We start from the raw sequence: 27022 nt of genomic DNA, 5'->3' as shown, positions 1-27022 counted from the left end.
TGAACCCAGGAGGTAGAGGTTGAGGTGAACTGAGATCGCACTATTGCACTCCAGCCTGTGCAACAAGAGCGAAACTCGATTGGAAAGAAAAGAAAAGACAGAAAAAGAAGAGAAAGAAAAGAGAGAATGAGAGAGCGGGGAGAGGGGAGGGGAAGGGAGCGGGGAAAGAAGGCTTCCTAAGTCTGTGCTGAGCAAAATTTTAAAACCACAGATTTACATAAAAAGGAATTCATCCAGGATATAATTTATTAAGTGCCTTACAGGAGTCATTCATGGAACTTCTATCACTGAGTAGGAAGTCTATCCACGGTTTAAATTTGGGAGGGACACTAATGTATCTAGGGCATTAGAAGTTTAGAAGTCCAGCTAAGGAATGCACCCACCCTAGGGGGCCAAATGGGACATTCCCAATTTAGTCATCCACCAATTTTCTTCTTGAGAAGGGGTCACAGCCCAAGTACTGGCTAACTGTGTGCCCCTCAGCTCTTTATTGTCAAGCCAAACAGAAAGGCCTTGGGACCTCAAAGAAAATTTAAACAGTGAAGGGAGAGATGTCCAAGGCCTCTGAAGCCTCAGATCTGTGGGCATCCCAAGTGTCTCCTTAGTAACTTAACAGCATTACCATGGTGTCTACAAAGCCCTTGAGGCTACTGGGGGCCAAGAAAGGCATGCCCAGTGGGGGCGTTTATGGAGCACCCTCAATCTGGGCTGAGCACTAAGGCTCATGCCTGTAATCCCAGCACTTTGGGAGGCCAAGGCAGACAGATCATCTGAGGTCAGGAGGTCGAGACCAGCCTGGCCAACATGGTGAAACCCCTTCTCTACTAAAAATACAAAAATTAGCTGGGCATGGTGGCACACACCTGTAATTCCAGCTACTGAGGGAGGAGGCTGAGGCATGAGAATTGCTTGAACCTGGGAGGCGGAGGTTGCAGTGAGCCATGATCATGCCACTGCACTCTAGCCCGGGTGACAGAGCAAGACTGTCTCAAAAAAAAAAAAAATATATATATATATATATATATATATATCCAATGAAGAAGAGAATGGAGGAAAGGAAATGTTAAAGTTGAAGATGGGACAACTAAGGCGAGAAGAAGAGAAGAGAGAGGTTCGTTGAAAATAAACCTAGGCTCATATACTCCACCTTCATTTTCAGCAGCTGGTTTTCAACTTGTGCTGCCTCCAGCTGCCTCTGTTTCTCTCTCAGCTTGTCCATGGATGCTTCATAGGTCTGCTGCAGATTTCTGATTTGATCCTTAATGTTGCTATTTTCCAAAGTCACATCCACAAGGGTTTTCTGTTAGGATGAAAATAAAAACAAAACCAGATCCGGTGGCGTGAAAACACATGGGCTGCACCAAGCCCTGGGACATCCCCTTATCGTTAACCATGGAGGTAGGTGTCAGGTCACAGCAGCTACCAGTCTGGGACCCTGTGCTGTGAGGGACTGCAGGTCCCCCATGGTGGCCGAGAGGTATGCCCCTGTAGCTTGCTGGGGCCGAAAGCCTCTCCCATACCATCCCGCAGCTGCTGCTAACACCAGTTGCCACTGCTTACGGATGGAAATGGATTAAAATGGAGTCCTTCCAAGCTAAAGTGTTCATAACACATCATTTCACATGGAAAAAAAAAAACAGCCTTTGAAAATAGTAAATATAGTACAATCCCATTTTGAAAAATATGTGTAAGCATTGGTTCAAATATATGTTTATGCACAGGGAGAAAAAAGACTAGGAGAAAATCCAAATAGAGTTTTCACTATGTGGTAGGGCTATGGATGTCTATTTTCTTCTTTGTTTTTTTCTTTTTTTTTTTTTTTTTTTTTTTTTTGAGACGGAGTTTCACTCTTGTTACCCAGGCTGGAGTGCAATGGCGCGATCCTGGCTCACCGCAACCTCCGCCTCCTGGGTTCAGGCAATTCTCCTGCCTCAGCCTCCCGAGTAGCTGGGACCACAAGCATGTGCCACCATGCCCAGCTAATTTTTTGTATTTTTAGTAGAGACGGGGTTTCACCACGTTGACCAGGATGGTCTCGATCTCTCGACCTCGTGATCCACCCGCCTCAGCCTCCCAAAGTGCTGGGATTACAGGCTTGAGCCACCGTGCCCGGCCTGTTTTTTTCTATATTTTCCAAATTCCCACAATGAAATCAGAAAACATATTACTAGCTTTCTAGAATAGAGATATTCCTCTTTTTCTTAAAGAGCTGTCCCTTCTGTGTTTCTAGATTGCCCACCAAGATAATAGTGACAACATGACTGAGAATACTCCCATGCCTGCCAATGCTTCACCTTCCTTCCTTAGGCAGAGAAGGGCAGTAATAAAGAAGTACCAAGGAACAGAATTTGGTAATGTAGAGAAATGTCAAAAGCCTATTGATTTTTGCACCAGGCCACACTGAGGCAAGGATGTTTAAATCAATAGTGTTGGCCAGGCATGGTGGCTCATGGCTGTAATTCCAGCACTTTGGGATGCCAAGGTGGGAGGAGCAGTTGAGCCAGGAGTTCGAGACCAGCCTGGGGCAACTATAAAAAACTAGACATGGTGGTGTGTACCTGTCGTCCCAGTTACTCAGGAGGCTGAGGCAGCAGGATGACTTGAGCCTAGGAGGTTGAGGATGCAGTGAACTATGATCACACCACTGCACCCTAGCCTGGGCAACACAGCAAGCCCCCATCTCTAAAAAAATAATTAAAAAGAAGAAGAAAAAGGCCTGGCACAGTGGTGCATGCCTGTAATCCCAGCACTTTGGAAGGCCGAGGTGGCTGGATCACAACCTCAAAAATTCAAGACCAGCCAGGCCAACATGGTGAAACTCCTTCTCTACTAAAAATACAAAAAAAATTAGCCAGGCAAGGGCAGGTGCCTGTAATTTCAGCTATTTGGGAGGCTGAAGCAGAGAATTGCTTGAACCGGGAGACAGAGGTTGAAGTGACCCGAGATCACGCCACTGCATACTCCAGCCCGGGTAACAGAGTGAGACACCGATTCAAAAAAAAAAAGAAGAAAAAAAAATGGTTTTGCTATTTACTGATTTGGTTTCTACTTGGTTAACTCTCCTTAAAGATAAATGGCCTCCATAGAATCCCTGCTGTTGGAAAGGCATCTTCTATTATGGCCCCAATCATCTACAGCTTCACATTAGAAGATGTGGAAACCCTGGTGTTGGGCACCGTTTCTAACACCTCTGTTAGGAACAGATGACCGGTCACTCAAGCCTCTTCAATTCCTCAGCCTCTACTTTGGATAATAATAAGCTTCTCACTCCTAAACCTACTTGAATCAAGAAAAGGAATTTTTGAAAGAGACCATTCGCTATTAAAGAAAATACTGAAGCCCTCTGGAAGATGGGGTCAAAGAACATGAGTTTCAAGGGGCTTTAGAAACTACCTAGGTTGGCCGGGCGCGGTGGCTCAAGCCTGTAATCCCAGCACTTTGGGAGGCCGAGGCGGGTGGATCACGAGGTCGAGAGATCGAGACCATCCCGGTCAACATGGTGAAACCCCGTCTCTACTAAAAATACCAAAAATTAGCTGGGCGTGGTGGCACGTGCCTGTAATCCCAGCTACTCGGGAGGCTGAGGCAGGAGAATTGCCTGAACCCAGGAGGCGGAGGTTGCGGTGAGCCGAGATCGCGCCATTGCACTCCAGCCTGGGTAACAAGAGCGAAACTCTGTCTCAAAAAAAAAAAAAAAAAAAAAAAAAAAAGAAACTACCTAGGCCAACCACCCACTCCCCCAGCCCCACTGGCTTCATAGATTCTACTCTTGTATCTATACAAAAACCTACACTCTGGCCCAAGAGACTAGGATTCTTTGAATCCTAGCTCTGCCACCAGGTAAGTATCTTGCTCATGTCATTTCTCTCTGTTGGCCTCAGTTTGTGTATCCATAAAACAAAGGGATTAGAGATCCTCTCAGTTCTTTCTAGCTCTGATATTCTATGGAATCAAACCAAGGGTCTGGTCTCCCTGTCAGTAATAAGGAAATTGGGTATGGTAGGCCAGTGGAAGAGGCTGGGATTCTGCATAAGAAGCCAGCTACCTTCAGATTCGGTCCACCTGGGTGGCCCCCAACATCAGTGCCTAACACCTTAAGTAAGTCAGTCCTCTTTCTCTAGCAGGCTGAGTTTCCTCCTGTGAGATGGCACCTCCTCCCCTTCCCTCCTTTCCCCCTCTCCCCTCTCCCTCTCCCTCCTCCTCCCCCTCCTCCTCCTCCTCCCCCTCCTCCTCCTCCTCCTCCCCCTCCTCCTCCTCCTTCCCCCCCTCCTCCTCCCCCTCCTCCTCCTCCTCCTCCTCCCCCTCCTCCTCCTCCTCCCCCTCTTCCTCCTCCCCCTCCTCCTCCTCCTCCTCCTCCTCCTCCTCCTCCTCTTCCTCCTCCTCCTTCTCTCTCCCTCCCTCCCTCTCAGCTGTTTAATGTTTTAGCTATAAGGCTCCTTTGACTGTCCAGGACTAAGAGCCTGCATGATAACTAGGCATCAGTCACGGTACCTGGGTTAGGGCTAGCCCAACTAGAACAGCTGACCCCTGCAGTAAATGCCAGAGTGTTGGCTACATGGCAAAGCAGAAGAATTGCCATCTAGAAGGTGCCAAGTCTACAAGAACAAAAACCAGAACAAATACCAACTAAGCCTGAATTCAGGAGAGACAAAGCCCTTCCTGGTGGGCTGGGAATGAGACGGCATTGGAAAAGGGAGGAAAAGGAGCCTTGGCAAGCCCCTCTGACCACAGGAGGAAGGGAAACAAAGGCCACGAGCAAACCAGACCCAGAATGGGGCTTGGCCTGAGGCCAGGGGAAAGCTGGCATACACTCAACGGAGCCAGGAAAAGGGTGGGACTCAGAGGCCCCACCAGAAATGGGCATCCCGGACGAACCCAAACCTGAGGCCGCCTGGACCCAGTCCAGGACAGCGGCTGAGCTTTGCTGTTGTCACTGCTGCCATACCCGCTGTAATCAGAGAATTAGGGGAAGTGGAGAATCCCAGCCTGAACATTTGTTTGTTTATCTAATTAATTACTTATATAGAACTAGAAAGGATTTGAAATAGCTTTGGGAACTTTTGGAAAGAGGGCAAAAAGGGAAGAGCCAAACAAAGTTGGAGAAGTAGAAACTATTGTTCATGTATTGGAAATGAAGACCACGGGAACCTATTTCAAATCGTTATAATTACTTGTTTTGAACATTTTCAAGTTAATTTGCATGTTAAGGGACTTGTAAGATAAGAATGGGAAGCACTTGAATGGTTAGCCCCTAGTAAACCAAGTCAACCAAGAAAACAATCCCTCAAAGTGAGTTAACAGCATACATTTTCACAAATGTAAGATACTGGGTCTCTCTGCTTCCTTGTCTGCTACTACAAGACATGGAACATACTTTTTTTTTTTTTTTTTTAGATAGTCTCACTCTGTCGCCCAGGCCAGAGTGTAGTGGCACAGTCTTGGCTCACTGCAACCCCTGCCTCTCGGATTCAAATGATTCTCCTGCCTCAGCCTCCCAAATAGCTCAGACTACAGGTACGTGCCAACGTGCTCGGCTAAGTTTTTGTATTTTTAGTAGAAACAGGGTTTCACTATGTTAGCCAGGCTGGTCTCAATCTCCTGACCCCGTGATCCACCCACCTCAGCCTCCCAAAGTGCTGGGATTATAGGCGTGAGCCACTGCACCCAGCCCCATGATTCTTTCTGATACAAAATAATTTCCAAGTATAAAAAACTGTTTACAAGCTTTTTTTATATTGCTGGCCATGAAAGAGTACAGATTGTCTTTGGTGACATCTGTGTTAACCTGTGACTAGGCGGCACTTCCCGTGGCACTGCAGCTGGAGGGAGAGGGCTGAGGCGTGGGGTTAGGCACAGATGCTGAGGACCACTCGAGTCTCTAGTGGAGAAAGTGACATCTCTCACCCTAAACTCAGGGTCTCAATTCCTTTTTCAGTGAAAGCAAAAACAAAGCCTTAGAGTCTCAGCTTGGAAATGCTTCCTTCAGTTTCCTTCACTGTCTTCTGGGCACAGTCTTTGCAGTGGTTCTGCTTAAAGAATCCTGAATGATGGGCCGAGGATGTTCTGTGACTTATTTTTCTACAAAGGGACAGGCCCCACTCTTGATTAAGCTGCGTTGCCCTATCATACCAGTAAAGAGACGAGTACCTGCAGGCCAATGGAGTCCGACGCCAAGGCCGAGTTCATGGCATTGAAACTATCCAAAGCAGACGACTGGGTTTGGATGTGATTCTCCAGATACTCCTGCTGAGCATGGGAAACCTGGACAGATGGAGGAGACAGACACACAAAATCAGTCCCTACACGCTCTCGACAATCTTCAGTTAGGCTGCAACTTTCTTTTGTTAGAAGCCATTTCTACTTCAACAATATCTAAAGTAAAGCTTTAATTTTAAGAGTCAACATCTGCGTGACCCAGAGAGTGGAAGGCAAGAATCATCTTCCTTTGGATAGTGTTTACTCACAGACCCTGGCTTAGTCCTCTCAACAACAATGTGCAGGAGTCAGAATGTTGTGCTTTACTTGGAAGAAACCATCAGACAGGTTACGTGATTTGCTCGCAGTCAAACAGCTCAGAAGTGGCATGCCTAGAACTAGAACCCAGTTGAAAGCACTTCTGCAGCCACCTTGCTCTTTGCAGTCACCATACAGAGAATATGCTTTGGGCTCACTCAGTTCTCGAGTCATTTTGTCACTGCTGTTCTTGCTGCTGTCTTTGTTGGGTATGTGTGTTTAACATGTCTGAGAAAGTTTTATCAGAGGCCGGTCTTGACCTAGATATTGGCAAGAGGCTAGATACAGGTAGGATTGGAGATAGAAGTCCGCAGGAAGGCTCCCCATGTGGCCTCTGGGAGCCACAGAGCAGGAGGCACACTCTGGGGAGTGGAGACCGAATTAAAGCAGGCCAGGCCCAGGAGCATGTGGCAGCTTTGTGTTCAGCACTGTGTCTCAATAGCAGTAATGTAGCAATCTTAATCTGGCTGCAGTATGTAGGATGGCATGGAGAAGGAGGAGACTTGTAGGCAAGGTTTCTGGGACAGTTCTAGCATAAGAAAATGAGGGTGTGTATGAGATGGTGATAGAAAACGAGGAGCCCAGTCTTGTTTATGCATCTATTGCAAATCCAATTCTTTGGCTTTGACAATGGTCATTAGTGTCTCACAGTCATGGCAGAATAGCTTTCCATAAGCAGGTGAGAATTTCACACATTTACATGCCACTGGGAATGGGCTGGGTAGATATGTTTATATAGCCCTACCCCTATAATCAAGGAATGGGCTAGGTAGATACATTGGCATAGCCCCACTCCTATAATCAAGGTAGTAGGTGTTACTTAAGCAGTTAATCTCACAGCTCTGCCATAAACTGAACTCCAATGCCTGTCTGTTTGTCTGTTGGAACTGCCCTTCTTTCCTGCAGATATTAACTCTTATGGAAGCTGTGTCATACAGAGAGGGGTTTCTATCTTTAGGATTATTAACAATTTTTTTAAAATGTCCACAAGCATTAGCTTGACTAAACTAGAGGAAAGTTATTTTTCTTCAAGTTTTGAGTAGGTAATACACTCACATGGTGCAAACATTTAAAAAGTATAAAGTTACTTTTATACTTTATAAAATATTACCATGCTGCTCAATTACCACCCTGCCCATCCCTGCCTCCCTATTACGAACAGTTGTTAATTATCCTCTGGATTATCCTTCTGGTAATTTTTTGTGCACACACACACACAACAATCCTGATATGTTTATTTTCTCTTCCTGTTTTACACAAATGGTAGCAAAATTTTCCTATGTATTTTCCTGTGTCTTGCTTTTTTTTCACCATCTATATCTTTCTGTATCTCCCCTTCAAGGGCTTACTTGCTTTTTTTTTTTTTTTTTCTTTTACAAATTCATGTATTTTATTGTAGAAATACATAATTTATAATTTAGTTTACTTTCCTTTTCTTTTTTCTTTTTTTTTTTTTTTGAGACAGGCTCTCACTCTGTCACCTAGATCGGAGTGCAGTGGCACCACCTTGGATCACCGCAACCTCCGCCTCCCAGGTTCAAGCAATGCTCCTGCCTCAGCCTCCTGAGTAGCTGGGATTACAGGCCTGTGCCATCACGCTCGGCCAATTTTTATATTTTTAGTAGAGACAGGGTTTCACCATGCTGGCCAGGCTGGTCTTGAACTCCTGACCTCAAATGATCCACCTGCCTCGGCCTCCCAAAATGCTGGGATTACAAGTGTACGCCACTACACCTGGCCACTTTCCCCTTCATGATGGACATTTAGGTTTCTAATCACTTTACTATTACAAACAATGTTGCAATAAATAAGTCCATCCATATGTCCTTCCTCATATGTGAGAGTCTGTCTGCAGAATAAATGCTAGGAATAGACGGGCTGGGTCAAAGGATCTAAGCATCTGTAATTTTGACAGATAATGCCAAATTGCTCTAAGAGTAATACCAAATTTTATTTTCATCAGCAACCCCCTTGTTTGCCCACAGGCCTGTGAACAATGTCTTGCACTACTCTTGCAGTTTGGCGGGTCTAACAGATAAAAATTATATCACGGGGTAGTTTGAACCTGCATTTCTCTTAGTATGAGGCGAGGCAGAGCATCCTGGCATACATATAAGATTGCCCCGTCTTTCCTTTAGCATACATTACTACCTGTTAGGAATCTTTTGCCTGTTTTTATGAGTTGTGGCCTTTTTCTTCTTGATTCATAGGGGATCTTTCAATATTCAGAAAATGAGCCTCTTATCTATGATATGAAGGACAGATCATTTTTCCCAGTTATTTGACTTTGACATTGTTAGCAGCAGGAGTTTCTCATTTTAAAGTTGTCAAAGTTATCCCCGTTTCCTTTCATGGTTTTGAGATTTTTTGTCGTAATAAGAAAAGGCATTCCCTTACCCCACGGGTATATATAAATCCGCACATTTTCTTCTGGCACTTTTGGGTTTTGTTTTTCGCATTTAAATCTTTGATCCATTTGGAATTTATCCAGGTATAAGATTTCCAGCAGCACGTGAGTTTTCCCAACAGCACATACTGACTAGTCCATTTTCCGTACTTTGAGATGCTACATTTGTCATATATTGGGGTACAGTTCTGGACTATTTTTTATTGATGTTTGCCTATTTATGTGCCATTACTAGACTGCGTTAATCTCTGAGGCTTTTTCACTTTCTTTTGACATTTAATAAGGCTAGTCCCTCTCACTGCTCTTTTTTTCCCATTATTTTCCCAACTCTTTTTATTTATTTTCTATATAAACCTTAGAATCACCTACTCCACTTACAAAAAACAAAATCTATAGGTTTTTTTATTGGGTCATATTAAATTGGTACAGTAACTTGGATCTTATGATGCCGAATCTTCCTTTCTAAGCACATGCTATTTCTTTTCACTTGCTATAGTTGACTCCTAGGTAGTTAGTATTTTTCAGTTGATAATATTTTAGAGGTTTTTGTGTATTGAAACCCATTTGTATATATTAATTTTATATCCTGTGTGTGTTTATGTGTGTGTGCATATATAATCTTATAACCTGCTACAAAGAACGAATCTTTTCTTTGTTCGTTTGTAGTAGCTTTTCTTTCTCAGTTCACGTTCACTCGGGCTTTCCAGGTATACAATCATATAGTTTGTAAACAGTGATAGTTTTACATCTACCTGTCCCATTTTTAAACCAATATGCTTATTTCACTTGTTTGGCTAGTACGTCAAGAACAATGTTAAATGATAATGCTGATAGCTGACATCCTTGTTTTGGTCCTGACTTTTGTGGGAACGCTTTGAATATAAAGAAGAGGTTATCTTGCCACGAAAACTTCCCTTTAGGTAATACATTTCCTTCTGCGATAAAATTGCCTCAGTTTATTTAAATTTGATTTTGTTCATAAAGAACACTACATACTCTCTTCAGCCACTAGCCACTGAGTGACCACTCTGAGCCCTGCCACGCCTCCCTAGCTCCAAGCAACTGAGATAATGACTTACTGATAGGTCCTGGGTGAGCTGCCGAATCTTCTGTCTCATCTCATCATAGTCTCCGTACATTCGCTTCCTCACTTTTTCCAAAGTGGCTCTTACCTGTAGCCCACAAATATTCTAGTTAGGGATCAAGCTATGACATTTTCATACAAGATTTCCAAAACTTTTAAGAAATTCTGCAGAAAGAAGGACGCTACATAAAAATAATCTTAAGAACAAGACAGTCAGGAAATTAAGGGAGAAGGTCACCCCCAACAAGTAGTTAAAAACTAGTTAGGAATTATCCAAGTAATTTATATATAATTTTATTATGTATATATTTTATATATAATAAAATAGGCATATATTAATATAGAATATAATAAAACATAGGTTAATATATAAATTACATATAATTATATATATAAAAATTACACGTAACTATAATAATAAATATTAACTAGCCAAATAAACTGTGAAGAGAAAATGGTGTTGAAATCCACCTATCACCCTCAAATTACATTTGGGCAAGGTTCTGCCCTTTTCCTGTCACATATTTTAACAAGTAGAATGTGTTTTAACAGACTCATGGCTAAAAGGACCAAAAAACCAAAAACCAACCTATGCTTTTCCCTCTATCTGCTCTGACTGCCAAGGAGCAATTAAAGGTCTAGAATCGACGGAAGTAAAATATGAACCCTGGGGAGCCCATCAATTTGAAAGTCAGTTCCTAAATAATCATCGATAGTACACAAGGCAGTAAATGCAACAAAAGTTCCAGTGATTCCCCAAAACACTTGTTTACACAAATGCTGTTGAAGTTTCTCTACAGTACTACTTTCAGAGGAATAACAGGACCTTAAAAAAACTCTAAAAACACAACAAAAAACCTAACAAACAGTGTCTGTCTCCTCCCTTCTGGTGTCCCTAGGATGGGCAAAGTACTCAGGAATCCTCAAAGAGGACAGGAAGTCTCAAGGGAGTTATTCTGCAGCACACTCCAGAATTTCAGCTTTACGAACGGCCTAAAGGCAGCAGTTTGGTTAGAATTTATGAGTTTAGGGCATAGTATTGGAAGTCTTAATTTTGAAGCACACAGTTTTAAATTAGATAGCATGTTTATTAGGGGTTACTGGATATTGGTGGAGATTTGGGGGAAGGGAGAGTCAAGACCCCAAGACTTCCCCATATGAATTCCAAAAATGGAGTCTACTTTCTTGCCATTAACCTCAAACATTTGGGGAAAGTGAGGTTAAAAGTACAACTTTTCATTCTAGGCAGGCAGAATGGCTTTCACGTGTGGCCCTGAGCTGGCTCTTGCGCTGCTCCCAGTGGTGAGTGGGTGGAATCTAGAGCTGCACGTCCCTCCCAAAGGCCAACACTGCAATGACCAGGCCAGGGATGGAACTGAAGCTACTGCGGCAGGGAGGGAACCTAACTTTCAGGTCCCTCCTGAAGTTGTAGATCACAGTGGAGGGTGGTAACTCCGAGTCATGTGACTTTGCCACATCTCATCCAGGGCTCAGGATTAGCCAACATCTCCTCCTGTCCTTGTGTTGGGCAATTTGGGACTCTGGAGTCTGTTTAGAAGGTTACTAAGGGTGGAGCCATACCTCTGGAGCATTTAAATGAGGAAGGTCTATGTATTTCCTTGAGAAAAAAAACACAAGAAACTTAGGATGTCTGAGCTATTCTGAGCAGGAAATTCAGCAATTGAATATTCTGAATGGTTAAAAAATATGCTTGGAGGCTGGGCACGGTGGCTCACACCTGTAATCGCAGCACTTTGGGAAGCGGAGATGGGAGGTTCACTTGCGTCCAGGAGTTCAAGACCAGCCTGGGCATCATGGTAAAGCCCCATCTCTACAAAAAATTATCTGCAGGTATTGGCACACACCTGCAACCCCAGCTACTTGGGAGGCTAAGGCAGGATGATGACGTGAGGCTGGGGAGGTAGAGGCTGCAGTGAGCTGTGATTGGGCCACTGTGCTCCAGCTTGGATGACAGAATGAGACCCTGTCTCAAAATTATGTAATAAAACAAATTTTAATAATCATGTTTGAAAGGTGAGATAACCAGGAGTTTGAGGTTGGTGGCCGTCATATATATTATGTATATGCGTGTTAGTTTTTCTGGCTTTTCCTCATATCTTCTGCTAAGCATTTATTATTTTTTAAATTCAACAAGAAATGTTCCTTTTAAAAACTCACACAAAAGCTAAGACATCACGAGTTTGCACCTTATCTGAAAACCCACAAAAGAAAACGGGGCTCACAGAGCTGTGGTTTTAGCCTTATGTATCAAAGCCCGGCCCCCGATAATCTCAACATGAGAACCGAAGCCAGCACAGGACAGAAGTGACTTGCTGGGTCAGAGACAGAGCTGGAGCGTGAAGCAAGGTCTGCGAGCTCACAGGCCTGGGTGACTCCCTGGCCCCACGTTGCCTCAGTTTCTGACAAGCATTTTCGAAGCCACTGGTCTGTACTGTGAGCCCATCAATGTCAGAGCAGCCCATTTCCTCTTCTATATAATCTGGGTGGTTTGGGCAACAGTGGAATCGGTCAATCTAGGGAAATGCAGGATGGAACAAAAAGAAATGGAGAGAGAAAAAGAGAGATAGAAGAAGAAGAAAATACTCTAAAATGTGAATAATTGCTCTGGTTGAATGGTGAGATTATGAGTGATTTTATTTTCTGCTTTATATATTTTTGTCTTCCCCAAATTTTCTTGAAAGAACGTGTAATTTAAAAGATAGGAAATAAACTGTTAAATACAAGGAAATGGCACTGATTGGCTTGGTTGGACAATGTCTATTATGGTTGACTTCCTAGCATTTGTCTCAACCCAACTGATTGATCTGAACCAGCCACAGTCTTCCAAGTCCCCTTGCCAGGGATGGATTTGGGACTAGTAAGTGTAATAAAGACCACACAAGAGCCTCCAAATCCTGCCTGGAAAGAAGTCATCTGCTCTCCCGAGTATACTTACCTAGTAACATCCATCCAGCAGAAGTTCAACCCTTCCTTCCTTACAGATTTACATCTGGACTTCAACATTACCATGAAGACACACAGAAACATTTCCAGTCAAAGTGATAACGCTAAGAATTCTTTCAAAATGCCTTAATATATTCCATTCAATGCTTCCAACCCCATCCTCTCACATGCTACGAAAAGAATACAGATGAGGGGCAAAAACTCTTAAATGGCTCACATCTTTGATGTAGTTCATTTCTTCTTTCAGCTGACTGGTGGACCACCCATACACCACCATTTCTTTCTGCTGATTTTGATCTGATCTTCGCACCACACCATAAACAACACCCTGAGGAAGTTTCCTGGTAGGTTCTCCATTGCTCAGGTCAAGATGCTACAAGAAGGTAGGAAAAGAGAAAAAGAATTACTCCTTAGGCCTCATGCGAACAGTTGTAATAACGGGCCCGTGTGTATGATTATGCAAGTTGTGCTCAGCATTTGTCGCCTGGCAGTGAAGACGGCGGGAGCAGACACCCCACCCAGTCTCTGTTCACCAAGTTGCATTTGGCATAGGCTTGAGCTGCATTTGCCCTGGAGAAAGAGCACCTTTTGCTAATGTCTATAAGGACCTGTCTACTCACCTAGCAATAATTCCCACAAAGATACCAGACGGACTTGTTTTGTTTCTGGTAACAAGAGCAAGCTTTTGAAACTTCATGCTCTTAGTAATGCCGTCTTTCCCCTTATTCCAGCTTCTCCGTATGACTTCAACCTCATCACTACATATATGGCCTAAAATGCACGAGGTTGAGATTGGTGGTCATCTGGCAGCTAAACTGTCCTCTGATGGGAGGGCTAGTCCTGGGGCCGAGTTCTGAGAAAAGAGGGTGGTGTTAGTATATAACCTGTTGTGACCATTCATAAAATCGTTCTGAAAAGCCAGGCAGAGGTGGTGTGACTTCAGCCCAAAAGGATGCTCCCTGTCCTGTTGGCTGGTTCTTAATTCCTTCAGTTAAATTTTTGGTCATTGTTGAAATGCAAATCCCCTTGAGAAAGAGTAACATGTGTTACCACACTTTTATAGAATGAAGGCTGAGCAAGCAGGAAAGGGGGAACTTAGGATTTGTCAAGCACCGAAGCTACAACCACTCTGTGACACAGCAATTGTCCTTTCTGTCCTCTCCACTTCAAAGCTAAGAAAACTGAAGTTCAGAGAGGTTAGGCAACTTTTTTATGGACACACATCTACATCAAGTCTGGCTCTGTGATTCTGTCTTTCATTAAGCCCCTCCCCACATTGCAGGCTCTGTTTAGAGGCAGGGGGACAGAGTAGGGGCCTCCACAACATGGAAGGGACAGAAGCCAAGATCAAGGACTAAGACTTCAGATAAACTGGCCTTCTCCCAATTTTCCATGGGGCTGACCCTGGTACCTCGACAATCTCAAGACACAGAAACCCAAATTCTATAAAGGGTAACTCTGCTCTCCTGCTGCCTTTGATGTATTCACACACACACACATTTTTTTTTTGAGACAAAGTCTTACTCTCTCATCCAGGCTGGAGTGGAGTGGAGTGTACTGGACGTTGGCTCATTGCAACTTTTACCTCCCGGGTTCAAGTGATTCTCCTGCTTCAGTCTTCCAAGCAACTGGAATTGCAAGTGTCTACCACCGCACCCAGCTAATTTTTGTATTTTTAGTAGAGATGAGGTTTCACCATCTTGGCCAGGTTAGTCTCGAATTCCTGCCCTCAAGTGATCTGCCTGCCTTAGCCTCCCAAAGTGCTGGGATTACAAGCGTGAGCCACCATGCCATGCTTGTAACATATGCCAGCCCAATATATCATATATACATACATGCCATGCTTGTAATATATGCCAGCCCAATATTACATAAACACACACACACACACACACACACACACAGACACACACATACACACACACACACACACACACACACATACATATATATATATATATATTTTTTTTTTTTTTTTTGAGATAGAGTGTCACTCTTGTCACCCAGGTGGGAATGCAGTGGCATAATCTCAGCTCACTGCAACCTCCACTTCCCAGGTTCAAGTGATTCTCCTGCCTCAGCCTCCCAAGTAGCTGAAATCACAGATACCTGCCACCACGCCTAGCTAATTTTTTAAATTTTTGGTAGAGATGGGGTTTCACCGTGTTGGTCAGGCTGGTCTTGAATTCCTGACCTTAGGTGGTTCGCCCACGTTGGCCTTCCTAAGTGCTGGGATTATAGGAGTGTGCCACAGTGCCCAGCCCACAAAATGTTTTCTAACACATAAAACTTTAATTTGCATTTGAAAATTGTTCATTGTGGCAGAACAGTAAGTACTTTATGATCCCATTCATTTAAAGTTGCTAAATCAAAGAAACAGCTAGAAAGCTACATGATGATGATTAATCTCACAGGCTACTAAGCGGGGAACCACGGGTGGGGTAGGGGTGCTGGAGATCAGTATGACTTTTGCTTTTTCCTTTATACCTTTCTGTGTTGCTTGTTTTTTGTTTTGTTTTGCTTTGTTTCAATGTTAAGCTTTTTAAAAAGTAAGAAAACACAACATCCACTGCTTTTCAGCCTTCCTCACACACTAGAGAAGAGATGGAGTGCAAGAGGCTGTCACTGTTTGTACTTGGCTTCTAGCAAACGCTTCCCCTGAGTCCCTCACAGCTGGGCCCAAAGGCACTGATGCTACCCTGAAATTTGTGCTTACGTTTGGGCAACTGAGCAGTTAAACAGTTCGCAGTAGAGTCATGAACGGGCATGAAGTTATCCCCAGTTTACTGGACATATAACCGGGAAGAGGAAAAGCTCTAATGAAACTCCCTACATACCAGGAAACAAAAGCAAAATCTTTCAGTCACGGACTCCACCCAGTTCCTAAAAAACGAGCCGACAACAACATAAGGCTTTGGTGAAATGCCTTTCTCCAAAGCAAAGCCTTTCAGAGGTGGCCTGGCTTGCAGGAAAACTCAGGTGGCCGGACACAGAGGATCCTGTCCCTAGCCCAGGCAGGGAGATGGGGCCACCACGGAGCAAGGAAAACACAAGCAATGCCAGGAAGAATGAGGTCTACGGCTGTGAGGCCTGGGTCTCGAAGCTCTGCACACAAAATCAGATCAAGATACACTAAGTGAATAAGCATAAATCTCACATGTTCATTTTTTGTTTTGAGACTGTGTGTTTGTCTGTGGAAAACATCTAGAAAGATGGAATCCAGATCTCTAACGACAGTTTCCTCAGGAAAATGAGATTTTACTTTTTCCTTTACGTTCTTTTGTAGACTTTGAAATTTTTTCACAAAAAGAGAAAAGCAAATAGAAATCCCATTTGACCCAGCAATCCCATTACTGGGTATATATCCAAAGGATTATAAATCATTCTACTACAAGGACACGTGCACACGAATGTTCATTGCAGCACTGTTTACAATAGCAAAGACCTGGAACCAACCCAAATGCCCAACGATGACAGCCTGGATAGGGAAAATGTGGTACATATACACCATGGAATATTACACAGCCATCAAAAACGATGAGTTCACGTCCTTTATAGGGACATGGACGAACCTGGAAACCATCATTCTCAGCAAACTGACACAAGAGCAGAAAATCAAACACCGTATATTCTCACTCATAGGTGGGTGTTGAACAATGAGAACATATGGACACAGGGAGGGGAGCACTACACACTGGGGTCCGTTGGGGGGAAATGCGGGAGGGGCGGGGGGGTGGGGAGGTGGGAAGAGATAGCATGGGGAGAAATGACAGATACAGGTGAGGGGACGGAAGGCAGCAAACCACACTGCCAAATGTGTACCTATGCAACAATCTTGCATGTTCATCACATGTACCCCAAAACCTAAAATGCAATAAAAAAAAAAAGAGAAAAGCATTATTTTTGAACTGATCACTTATGTAAATGTCAGGGTCTAAATAAAAGGCCCTTGGGAGGGGCACAACCCCAGACTCTGCTCCTGGGGGAGCAGGGCCATCAGCACCAGCCACTCCAGGGCAGAGGACTCCTGAGGCAGCCGAGGAGCTGCTGGGTCCTGTCAGAAAAAGTAAAGAAGAAAGTTAACGAAGCAAGACGAGGGGGAAGAGATTTGGTGTCAGGTGATTTTATTAGGTGATATATAATATTTTCTTTCATCCTCAAAATGACCCAACTGCATAAATAGTATGACTTCTCTTCTTCCAGGGTGATAGCCTGTAAGTACCCGCTTACTTCTTTCCAAATTGGAGCTCTTTCCTTAACTACAAGGCTACAGTCAGGAGAGGAAGTGGAACTCACATCTCCATGCGGCATCCCAGGGTCTCCAGCTGTAGGGAAGCCAAGGGCCTGCCCTCAGGTCCCAGGGCCATTTGGAAGAGGCAGGCTCAGGATGTGGGGCTCTTTCCACTTCCCCAGCCTGTCCCCAACCCTACACCTGCGTCACTGCCTCCCTTCTGTTCCTTTAGGGACCAACTTCCTTCTTGTTTCAAGGTAGTTTCATGTGCTGTTCCCTCAGTCTGCACTGCTGGGCTGAAATGTCGCTTCCTCAAGAGTCAAGAACACCTTCCCTGACCCTTCAGACCCCTGAGGTCTTCTTGATCCACTCTCCCAGCCCTTCCCCACAACACTCAACACAACTGTAGCCCAGCTACTGTTGGCATAGGTGAGCATCTTTGTGCGGAGAAGGCCCAATCCCCTAACAACTGTGAATTCCAACAAGTCCAGGGCCTCACTTGTCTTCTTTTCCACCATAATTCCCAGTTCTAATTGTGATTGACATCAATGAGTCTCTCAATAAATATTTGCTGAATGAATCGGGAACTTCAGAAGCTGGGAGAGGTCTGAAAATTTCTCAGGGTACACAAATATGGTCCAAATGAAGGGAACACCTATTATTCCTCTTAGATGGAGGAACAGAGAGTCGATGTTTACCCCAATCACAACATGTATACCCAGAAAAGCTAAGCAGCAAAGATGGCTATCATTTTTACTGAATGTCAGTATGCTTTCGGTCAAAATCTGAATACAGGAAAAAAAGAAAAAAGTTGATGTGTTAAGCAAGATGTTTGTGGCTAAATTTCTTTCCTCCTGTATCCTTTAAAATACCTCCCAATAAGATAAATATCAATTTTTAGGCAGAAGAGAATCATGATGATATTAAGAAACAGTCTCTTTTAGAGAAACACGCTGAGATACTAATGATGTGTATTTATTTCCTTATACACAGTGGATGTAGACAAGGCAGGACTGGCCATGTATTGAGGTTGCTGGTGCTGGGGAAAGGGCCAATGACATATTACATAACCCAGTCTTATTCTGTTATGTTTGAAACTCTCCAAAATTAAGTTTTTTAAAACTTCCACATGGCCAGGCACAGCGGCTCACGCTTATACTCCTAGCACTTTGGGAGGCCAAGGCAAGCAGATCGGTTGACCCCAAGAGTTTGAGACCAGCCTGGGCAACAAGGTGAAACTCTGTCTCTGCAAAAAATGCAAAAATTAGCTGGATGTGGTGGTGTGTGCCTGTAGTCCCAGCTACTTAGGAGGCTAAGGTAGGAGGATCGCTTGAGCAGAGGAGGTTGAGACTGCAGTGAGCTGTGATCACATCACTACACTCCAACCTGGGCAACAGAGCAAGACCCTGTCTCAAGAAAAGTAAAATAAACTTAAATTTAAAAAATTAAAGGCCTCCTTCTAATGCTTCTTGGTATTAAAAATAGAGTTTTAAAAAATATACTCTAAATCTATTAAAAGCCTCCTGGGCATGAAACAATACTAGACAAAATCTGTTAGAACATAAAAGGCCTAATAAATGTGTAGAATGAAAAGAAAGTTATTACAAAGAAGGAAAATTGACTGAAAGGACATTCCATACTTCCAACACATACAGAGAATCTCTGGATTAAGCTGTTCCCTGTGAATACTCACAAATCAACCTACAGGTCCATACTATGGCTGACCTCCCTGTAGATACATCTCCCAGCCAGTACCTTAGAAAGAAAGAAAGAGCAACTTCAGAAAACTAACTTAGCCTAAATTCCCATCCAAAGGGATTTACTGGCCATCGGAGAGTCTCGGTTAACAAGGCCAGTGATATTGTCTAAATCTTAGGTAAGAATATAGGATCCTACAATGCAACAAGCTCCACAGAGGCAGGGACTAACTACATCTGCCTTATCCACTGCTCTATCTCTGGTACCCAGCATAAATAAAGGCTCCAAAAATACATTTTGAAAGGAAAAAGAAAGATGGAATATTTAGAGTATTTGACACGGACCTGTGCAAAAAAAAAAAGAAAATCAGGATACATCAGGACTGACAATAGCAGACTGTCACAGCCAGTTCCCTGCCCCACCAGCCAGGATGGGCAGCTGGTCACACATCCTGGCTGCCAATATGATTGAGAAGGGCCATAATGCGACTTGTGTGCCTTGCAGACTAGAAGCCAAGATATGTCCAAAACTTCTTACTTCAGACCTCTTTTCTCCAGCCAGAGGGCAGCAGCCAACCCGGGACTGCTAGGCACAGAGCCACTGGGTTCCCTGTCCGTCTTGCAGGCAGAGGCTGGCACTTCAGGAATGTGCTCTGGCTTGTCCAACCTGTGTGTCTATCTCAGCAAATTATTTGTCCCAAGTCATCACTCATACTTGACACCGTTTTGCTCTCTTTGACAAAAATGAATGTTACCCCTGAGCCTTTCCGCAGCCTGGAAAAAAAAACAGGGAGAAATGAGCAGCTCCATATTCTCAGGAAAACTGAAGCCTTTGGCTCATCAAAATACTTAGCCAGGTGCAGTGGTGTATGCTTGTAGTCCCAGCTACTTGAGAGGCTGAGACAGAGGCAATACTTGAGCCCAGCAGTTCAAGGCCTTCGTGTGCTATGATCGCACCTGTGGATAGCTACTGCACTCCTTCCTGGATGACGTAGTGAGACCCCGTTTCTAAAAAATAACCCTGAATGAGTTGTTTCTGACCATCTCACAAACTGAATAGGGCCCACTTCCCAAATAAACTCAAGAGAAAAGATCACTTTAAATGCTTAAGATGAGAAGGAAAAGAAAAGCTTCTAGCCAAGCAGAAGAGCCAAAGAGAGTGTCATTTGTAAGGCTAGCACCCTGACAAGGGTGCTCGTGTGCAGCTTCAATGCGGACAATAGTTACTTAGGCCCAATAACCCCAGCAGAAAAGGGAAGAACACATGGGAGGGGAAAAATCAGGAACTGCTTTTCTGGAACCCAAGAGTACAGTGCATACCTTAGGTAACCTTGACTGATAAAATGTAAATATCCTCAACAGAGTTTCTCTGATAGGAGGAAGCACACGAGTTAATGTTCCCATGGCAGCATGGCCCATCACAGACCTGAGTTGGAATTGCAAATCCACTATCTACTAGCTGTGTGGCCCTAGGAAAGTTATTTACCGAACTTTACAGAGCTTCAGGGTCCTTAACAATAAAATGGGAAAACCACCACCAATTCCAATGGGCAGCCTAAGGAATACACAAAATAAAATACACAAAATACCTAGCGTGCTGACAACATACTAGCAGATACTAGGAGTTTTTAGTATCGGTGGTGTGGTTTCCTTACATTTTTGAGTATCTGGGCTCCTACTCAACTCTACATGTCCATCTGAATTAGTCTGTCTGTCTATCCACCCTCTCTTCTTGGTCTTTTTGCTGTTCTCATTACAGTCATCAAATTGGTTCTGACAGAGAAATAGTTACCCCCAAACTGGCCTTGGTTTTTCTTCATGGGGAGTGAATCACAAAGTCTCAGAAGGTTAGAAAAACTGAAAAGAGATATACAGTCCAGTTGGTTTGCAGACATGATTCCCAGCTCCTCCTCAGTGTCTGATAAGGTTGTAGGGTGAAGAGCTGGGGGTCTGCTGGAGGCAGCCCACATAGGCCCGATCTTATTTCAGCTCCACCCACTGACCCTTGACTGCTTTCCCAATAGCACTTCCACATTTATTAACATGAATACAGAAATGTTTGGAAAAACACTGGTTCATTTCTATTTGGTAGAAGAAGCAACTAAGGCCCCTAGAGATGACCTGACTGGCCCAACCCACCACAGGGGTTCATGAAGAAGCTGGGACTCAAACCCGAGGTCTCTCCCCATCCTCCAGGGGCTGTTAGCTCTCAGAAGGACACAGAGTCCCTGGCGTGCTGTCACAAAGGGCAGCCCAGCCCCCACCTGAAGCTCTGAATCATGGCACCACACTCGCTCACTTGGCAACAGCCTGTGATGTTGTATAAACAGTCACACCAAGGATGAGAACTCAGCAGGCTTATTCATCCAGGGCTTTTAAAGGAAAGAGGGCTATAAAACCTACTGGCAAGGACTTCCTTCTTTTCAGCATTTTACTGGGTTATGAAAGTTCCCAACTCTACATCCATACCCACGCATCTGCCCTCTCTCACTCAACATTCTCAAAGGTCTAGAGAGAAAACAGCTTCTTTAAAAACAGCAGGTCACTGCAGGACACCTCCAAAGCTGGGATGTTAATAGCTCTTTAAAAGAGTATCTGCTTCAAGCTATTTTATCTTTTTTTAATCTATTTGCAAAGGAATTTGCCATCATAAAGACTCAGAATCAACTCAAATTGCCTAAAATTCAACTGCGCAGTGAGGCCCTGATTTAATATGCTAAGTCTGCAGTAGCTGGTGTGTGTTCTGTCTCTGTTTCTCTCCGTGTGTGCATGTGTGTATGTGTGTGTGTGCGTGTGTGTGTGTCCCTGCATATACACATAGGAATCTGTTGCACATGACTAAGATAAGAATATGGATACATAAAGTCACGGAGTTCTTTGAAAACAATAGGTACCTAATTTCAGAACTATTTATTACCAATTCTAATTTGAATGGCATGTTTATAAACATTGTGTTCTACGTTTATCAATTTCTCAACATGTAATTTCTGCCCACAAACCAACCAGCATCCTCCCTCCCATATTATTACTGATTTTTAATACTCACATAAAAGCCCATGGCTAATTCATCTGGGTTGTTAATATAATTCAAAATGATTTCTTCAAAGAAACTTGTTATGGATTGAGTAGTGTCCCCAAAAAAGATATGCTGGAGTCTTATGCCACAGTACCCGGGAATCTGACCTTACTTGGAGAGCAGATCAAGTTAAGAGAAGGTCAGTAGACTGGGCCCTATTGGTATCCTTATAGACAGGGAAAAATCTGGACACAGAGACATAAAAATGCCATGTAAAGACTGGAATGACGCTGCCACAAGGCAAGGATTACCAAGAGCTACCAGCAGCTGGAAGAGGCAAAGGAGGATTCTCCCCCAGCGCCTTCAGAGTGGGTGCTGCCAGCAACTTCATCCCAGATGTCTGGACTCCAGAACTGTGACGGAATACATTCAGTTCTTGAACCCATCTCGTTTTTCACCCTTTGCTGTGGCAGCCCTAGGAAGCTAATATAAAACTCAATCATAATCAGCAAGCATTCATTACGCACCTGCTATGTTCAAGGCAGAGACCTAGGCTTTGGGAAGAAAGAATAAAAAGACTCAGTCTCATTTCTCTATGTGTGTGTGTGTGTATGTGCCCATATGTTATACAAATTTTGCAAAAATATATATTTACACCTACGTGAAGTTCTTAGCAGCTGATGTCTAGGTCCCTAGTGAAAGGGGCAGCCTGGATGTCCTGTAGGTCAAGAGAGGAGTGACCACCACAGCACGTGGAAGTCAGGGAAGTTATCAGAAGCGGAGCCCTGAAGGACAGGGAAAACTTGGATAAACTGAGACATGGCAGGGAAGTGCCTCCAAGCATGGCTAGGGCCTCAGCAAGGGTTATGAAGAGGGAAGAGATGTCATATGTTTGGAAAATAAAGGCAGGAAGGAGGAGAGGCAGGATAGGCAGCTTTAGGCAGGAGAATGATGCCAGGAAGCTCTAAGGGGGTAAAAACAATGACCCAGGGCCACTGGGTTTGGCGTTCAAAGGGAAGAGATGCAGCATTTCCTCATTACCTCTCTAATCCATATTAAAACCAGACACTGGGGTGGGGTGGGGGGGCACTTTGATATATTAGTTCATTTACTCTTTGAAACCAGGCATGGCTGTGTCTACTTTAAAGAGAAAGAAGCTGTGCACTTGGGAGCTCATCTGTGGTCTGCAGAAAGTAGTCTCCGGGCAGTTGACGTCTCCTGAAGGACTAAAAGGAACAGGTAGCCAAGGCGTCTGCCTTAGGGATAGGAAACCTCCAAATACACCCCACAAACCCTTGACTCCATAAAATGGCGCTAACTCCATTGTAATTGCATCCAGCAGCTTCCAAACACACCTTGGTGGAACTGGGCAAAACAGGCCATCCTCAAACCACCTCCATTTTCAGTGATTCCTCTCTCTGATGATTGGAGACAGCAGATGGAAGAACAGCTCACCTGGCGGCAGCCTCCATGCATGGCCAGCTGTCTCACGGCATCATGGCATCCCTGCAACATTAAACACCTCCCACAACAGTGTGAAAGACTAAGGAAGGCCCAGGCTGCCCTCAGTCATCTGCAGCTCTAACAGGACCTTGCAAATTTTTGAGAAGTCTCACTTCAAGAGAAGTCAATCGGGCCATTTACATCTTTCTACTCACACATCTGAGCCAGCTCCAATCACCCGGCCTTTGCACACAAAAGACCCCCCTTCAAAGGAACCAAAGTTATATGACCAACGAAGGTCATCCAGAGATTTGGCACCTTGCAATTCCATGGGTTCCAAGGAAGGGAAGCCATGATGAAACCACATCCAAGGAAGTGGCCCCTCCAGACTTTCCTCGCTAGTGCATGGCCCTGGCTCTCGGTGACTCATGCAAGCAACCTGGCCAGGACATGGTGATGAAATCACTCAGAGCAGCCTCCCAGTTACCCCCAGATCCTTGAAGGGCTGCCAACACCCAAAGACTTCATCTCTGGGGAAACAACAGTCCCACCCTCCTCTCCTCTACCCCAGTTCTTCTGCAATGAGTCACCAATGCGTCACAGACAGGAACTTAGGCTGTACCTGGTCCACCTGGTGTAAGAACTATTGTGGTGCATATACTATCCCAGCAGTGCCTGTCCTGTGCTCCCCAGGGCCTTGGAGTTCTCAGCCTGCCACAGGAGGGTGTCTGGGGGCTGAGGGGTAAAGGCAGACCGGAGGACTCGGGCCCCCATTAACACCACTGTTGCTTGGTTTGCATGTGAGAGTTCAGTAAAACATTTCGATTTTTTTTTTTTTTTAAAAGGGGTTCCTGTTGACTTAACAAGTTTGAAAAGCACTATTCAAGACAAGTAGGCAAAGTGGCACACAATTTGGTTATTGATTCCACTTGACACAGATAAACACACGAGGCTCCTTCCTTGGGAATATTTGATTCTTCTTCTGCGGTGACAGACTTTCCAGGGCCCTCCAGCATCTACCTCCGCAGTTGTGGCACTCAGAAACCTTTCCCAAACATCTCCCGAGGCACAAAGCTTTGGGTCTAACTCTAAAAGACTGTATTTCCTCAGTCCCTCTACCGTCTGTACCAATAGGCACTGCCACCGGGCTCTTGTCTTATCCCTCACTCCAGCTTAGGCCCCTGAGCACCTGGACACAGCCCAGCCCCATGTCTTGGACCAAGCCATCAGCTCTAGAAGGCACTGGGAGGGAGAGGAGCAGTGAGGACACAAGGGGACAATCCCTAGTGACAGACAGCCCTACTCAATCCTGCTCATCAGCAGGGGTGCAGCGGCTGAAGCCTGGCCACTCCCAGTGTCTGCTCAAGAGCTTTACTCCCTAACTTTGTCTTTGGAGAATGTTCAAAGCTACAGAGAAGCTGAAAGAGACTTCAACTACATAACCATAGTACCATTATCACAAGAAAATTCACATTTATTCAATAATATTTAATGTATACTTCATATACAAAATTGTATAGTCATCCCAGTGTATCTTTTATAGGCTTTTTCTTTTTTTTTTTGGGGGGGGCCAAGATCTAATCCAGGTTCGTTCATTACATTTAATGTTAAGTCTCTTATCTGCAACAGTCTCATCTTTTTAAAAAAATAACATTGAATGTATTGAGAAATTCAGGCCAATTGTTTTGTAGAAGGTTTCTGTTTCCTTATTATTAGATTTGGTTAAACAAGTTTGGCGTGCTATTACATATGTGACGTTGTGCACCTCTTAGCTGAATCACCTCGGAAGTTATACAACATCAGCTTGTCCCACCATTGGTGTAGTTAGGTTGCATCACTCAGTTGAAATGCTGGCTGCCTGCCTATTCCACTGTGAAGGTACTGTCTCTTTAGAATCAGTAATTCATTAGGGTGATACTTTGAGACCACGTGAATATCCTACAATAATCCCCAACTTATTTTTGCATCTATTGATGAATATACCTGGAGGTTACGAAACAGAGATATTCTAAACTTATTAGCTAGTGTTCTATTTTTAAAAAGAGCCTTCTTTTTATCCTCTCATCTCACTCCTCGCCTTCTCCAATTATCACCATAAGCATAGGAATTTTTTAAATATTCAATGTGTTATAACCCATGACTATCATTATTCTTTCTGATGTTCCAGTTGTTCCAATTTTGGCCAATGAAAGCCCTTTGAACTGGCTGCCAGGTCCTTTACTAGGACTCCACTCGTCTCTGAGTGACACTTTATTTTCCAGAGGTCCCAGATCCACCTCATCTTTTCCCTGCTCCAACCCAGAACCAGCTGTTTTTCTGAATCTGTTTTAGTGGAACTCAACTACTTGTTGTAGGCAGATCAGCAATTTTACATCTTCTCACCTTTCTCTCGTCCGAACTTCATTTCCTTTCTCCCTACTTCCCTTCCCTGTCATTCATCATTTGCACTAGCACAGGCAGCTCTCTGTCCTTGGGAGAACGTGGGGAGGAGAAGACAAGGAGAGATAGAGACCTATGGTAACGTAGGGACATTGTCAAACACTTGGCAGCCGATGAGAAGCTTTCTATTTTAGAGCTGACAACATTAGCGGTTAACTCCAAAGCAAAGCTTGTATTTCGAGAGGACACTATGTCATGATTCCATTTGTGAAACTAATATCATACCATTTGATTTTATTTTATAATCCTATGAAATATGTACACAAGAAAAAGTACTGCCCGCTTCCTGGCACCCCATCCCCTTCTCCTACTTTGTCTCCATCAGCACTTACCACCTCCTAACCTCTATAAAAACGTACTTAATTATTTCACTTACTTTCATTCTTGTCCCACTAGAATGGAAGTTCCATGGATGACAGACTGGTTTACTACCTTGTTCACTACTATATTCCTACTGCCTAGAACAGTGCCTGGAATAGAGTAGGTGCCCTGTCATTGTAAATGAGTAAACTAGGTTAGCCAGGACCACAGGCCTAGAGGTCAGAAGAACCTCCTCTTTATCCTTCAAGCCTCCAACTTCACTGTCGCCTCCCAAGCAGTCAGTTATTCCCTTCTCTGTGTTCCCAGATTCCTTCTTACAGGGCTGGATCCTAACACCTAAAATATTACATCATCATTGTCTCACCCAGAAAACTGCAAATTCCTTCAAGGCAAGGACGTACTTATCTTCACGGCCTCAGAGCACAGGAGCTGGCACAAAAGTGTCTGCTGAATGCCTCACTACCCCCAGCCACGAAACTGCCCTTTAGCCCCACACCGTGCTGCCTGCCAGGCTTTCCTCTCTCCTGCGGGAGCAGGGGCCCCAGCGGCCACTCCAAGCTGCTGAGAAAGGTTCCAACCCTGCCAGCCGCTCACAATAGGCCCTTTGATGCAACTGGATTGGGTTGTTTCAGAAAAATCCATGTTCCCCACCACAGCACCTGTCACTAAGGCCCGTGTCCCTGCAGCTTCAAGGTAACACAGAGCCACAGTGTTCACCAAGAAACAAGAGCAGGGCACGTTGCTGGCAGAGCCAGCTAGGGAGAGCTCTCGGTCTTCTGGGAAGACGGGAGATGAGGTGGGAAGGTTGAGAGGGCCTTCTCCTCAACAGAGGTGCTGACACTCAGCCTCCGGGAGTGGCCTGGTTAGGAGATGGGAGAGTGGGTTAAGGGTACAAAGACTGGAACTT

The 27022-nt window shown here is 44.3% G+C and overlaps 1 protein-coding gene across 3 annotated transcripts in view; it reads right to left on the bottom strand.

The window, feature by feature from the left end:
• Window positions 1-27022, bottom strand: part of MYZAP (myocardial zonula adherens protein) — a 94553-nt gene that overhangs the window by 56011 nt on the left and 11520 nt on the right. For 2 of the 3 annotated variants that reach the window (XM_039468876.1, XM_074393831.1), the window contains exons 3-6: window positions 13186-13341; window positions 10000-10092; window positions 6148-6261; window positions 1148-1300 (exon numbers count right to left, since the gene is read on the bottom strand). In XM_039468876.1, coding sequence (XP_039324810.1) covers window positions 1148-1300; window positions 6148-6261; window positions 10000-10092; window positions 13186-13341 — 516 coding nt within the window. Of the gene's footprint in view, window positions 1-1147; window positions 1301-6147; window positions 6262-9999; window positions 10093-13185; window positions 13342-23367; window positions 27021-27022 lie in introns of those variants that run through there. The other variant, XM_074393830.1, reaches the window with a different exon arrangement.

The sequence above is a fragment of the Saimiri boliviensis genome, chromosome 2, assembly GCF_048565385.1.
Source record: "Saimiri boliviensis isolate mSaiBol1 chromosome 2, mSaiBol1.pri, whole genome shotgun sequence".
NCBI lineage: Eukaryota > Metazoa > Chordata > Mammalia > Primates > Cebidae > Saimiri > Saimiri boliviensis.
Note: the sequence above shows the minus strand (reverse complement) of the source record. Positions and strands in the feature narration are given on the sequence as shown.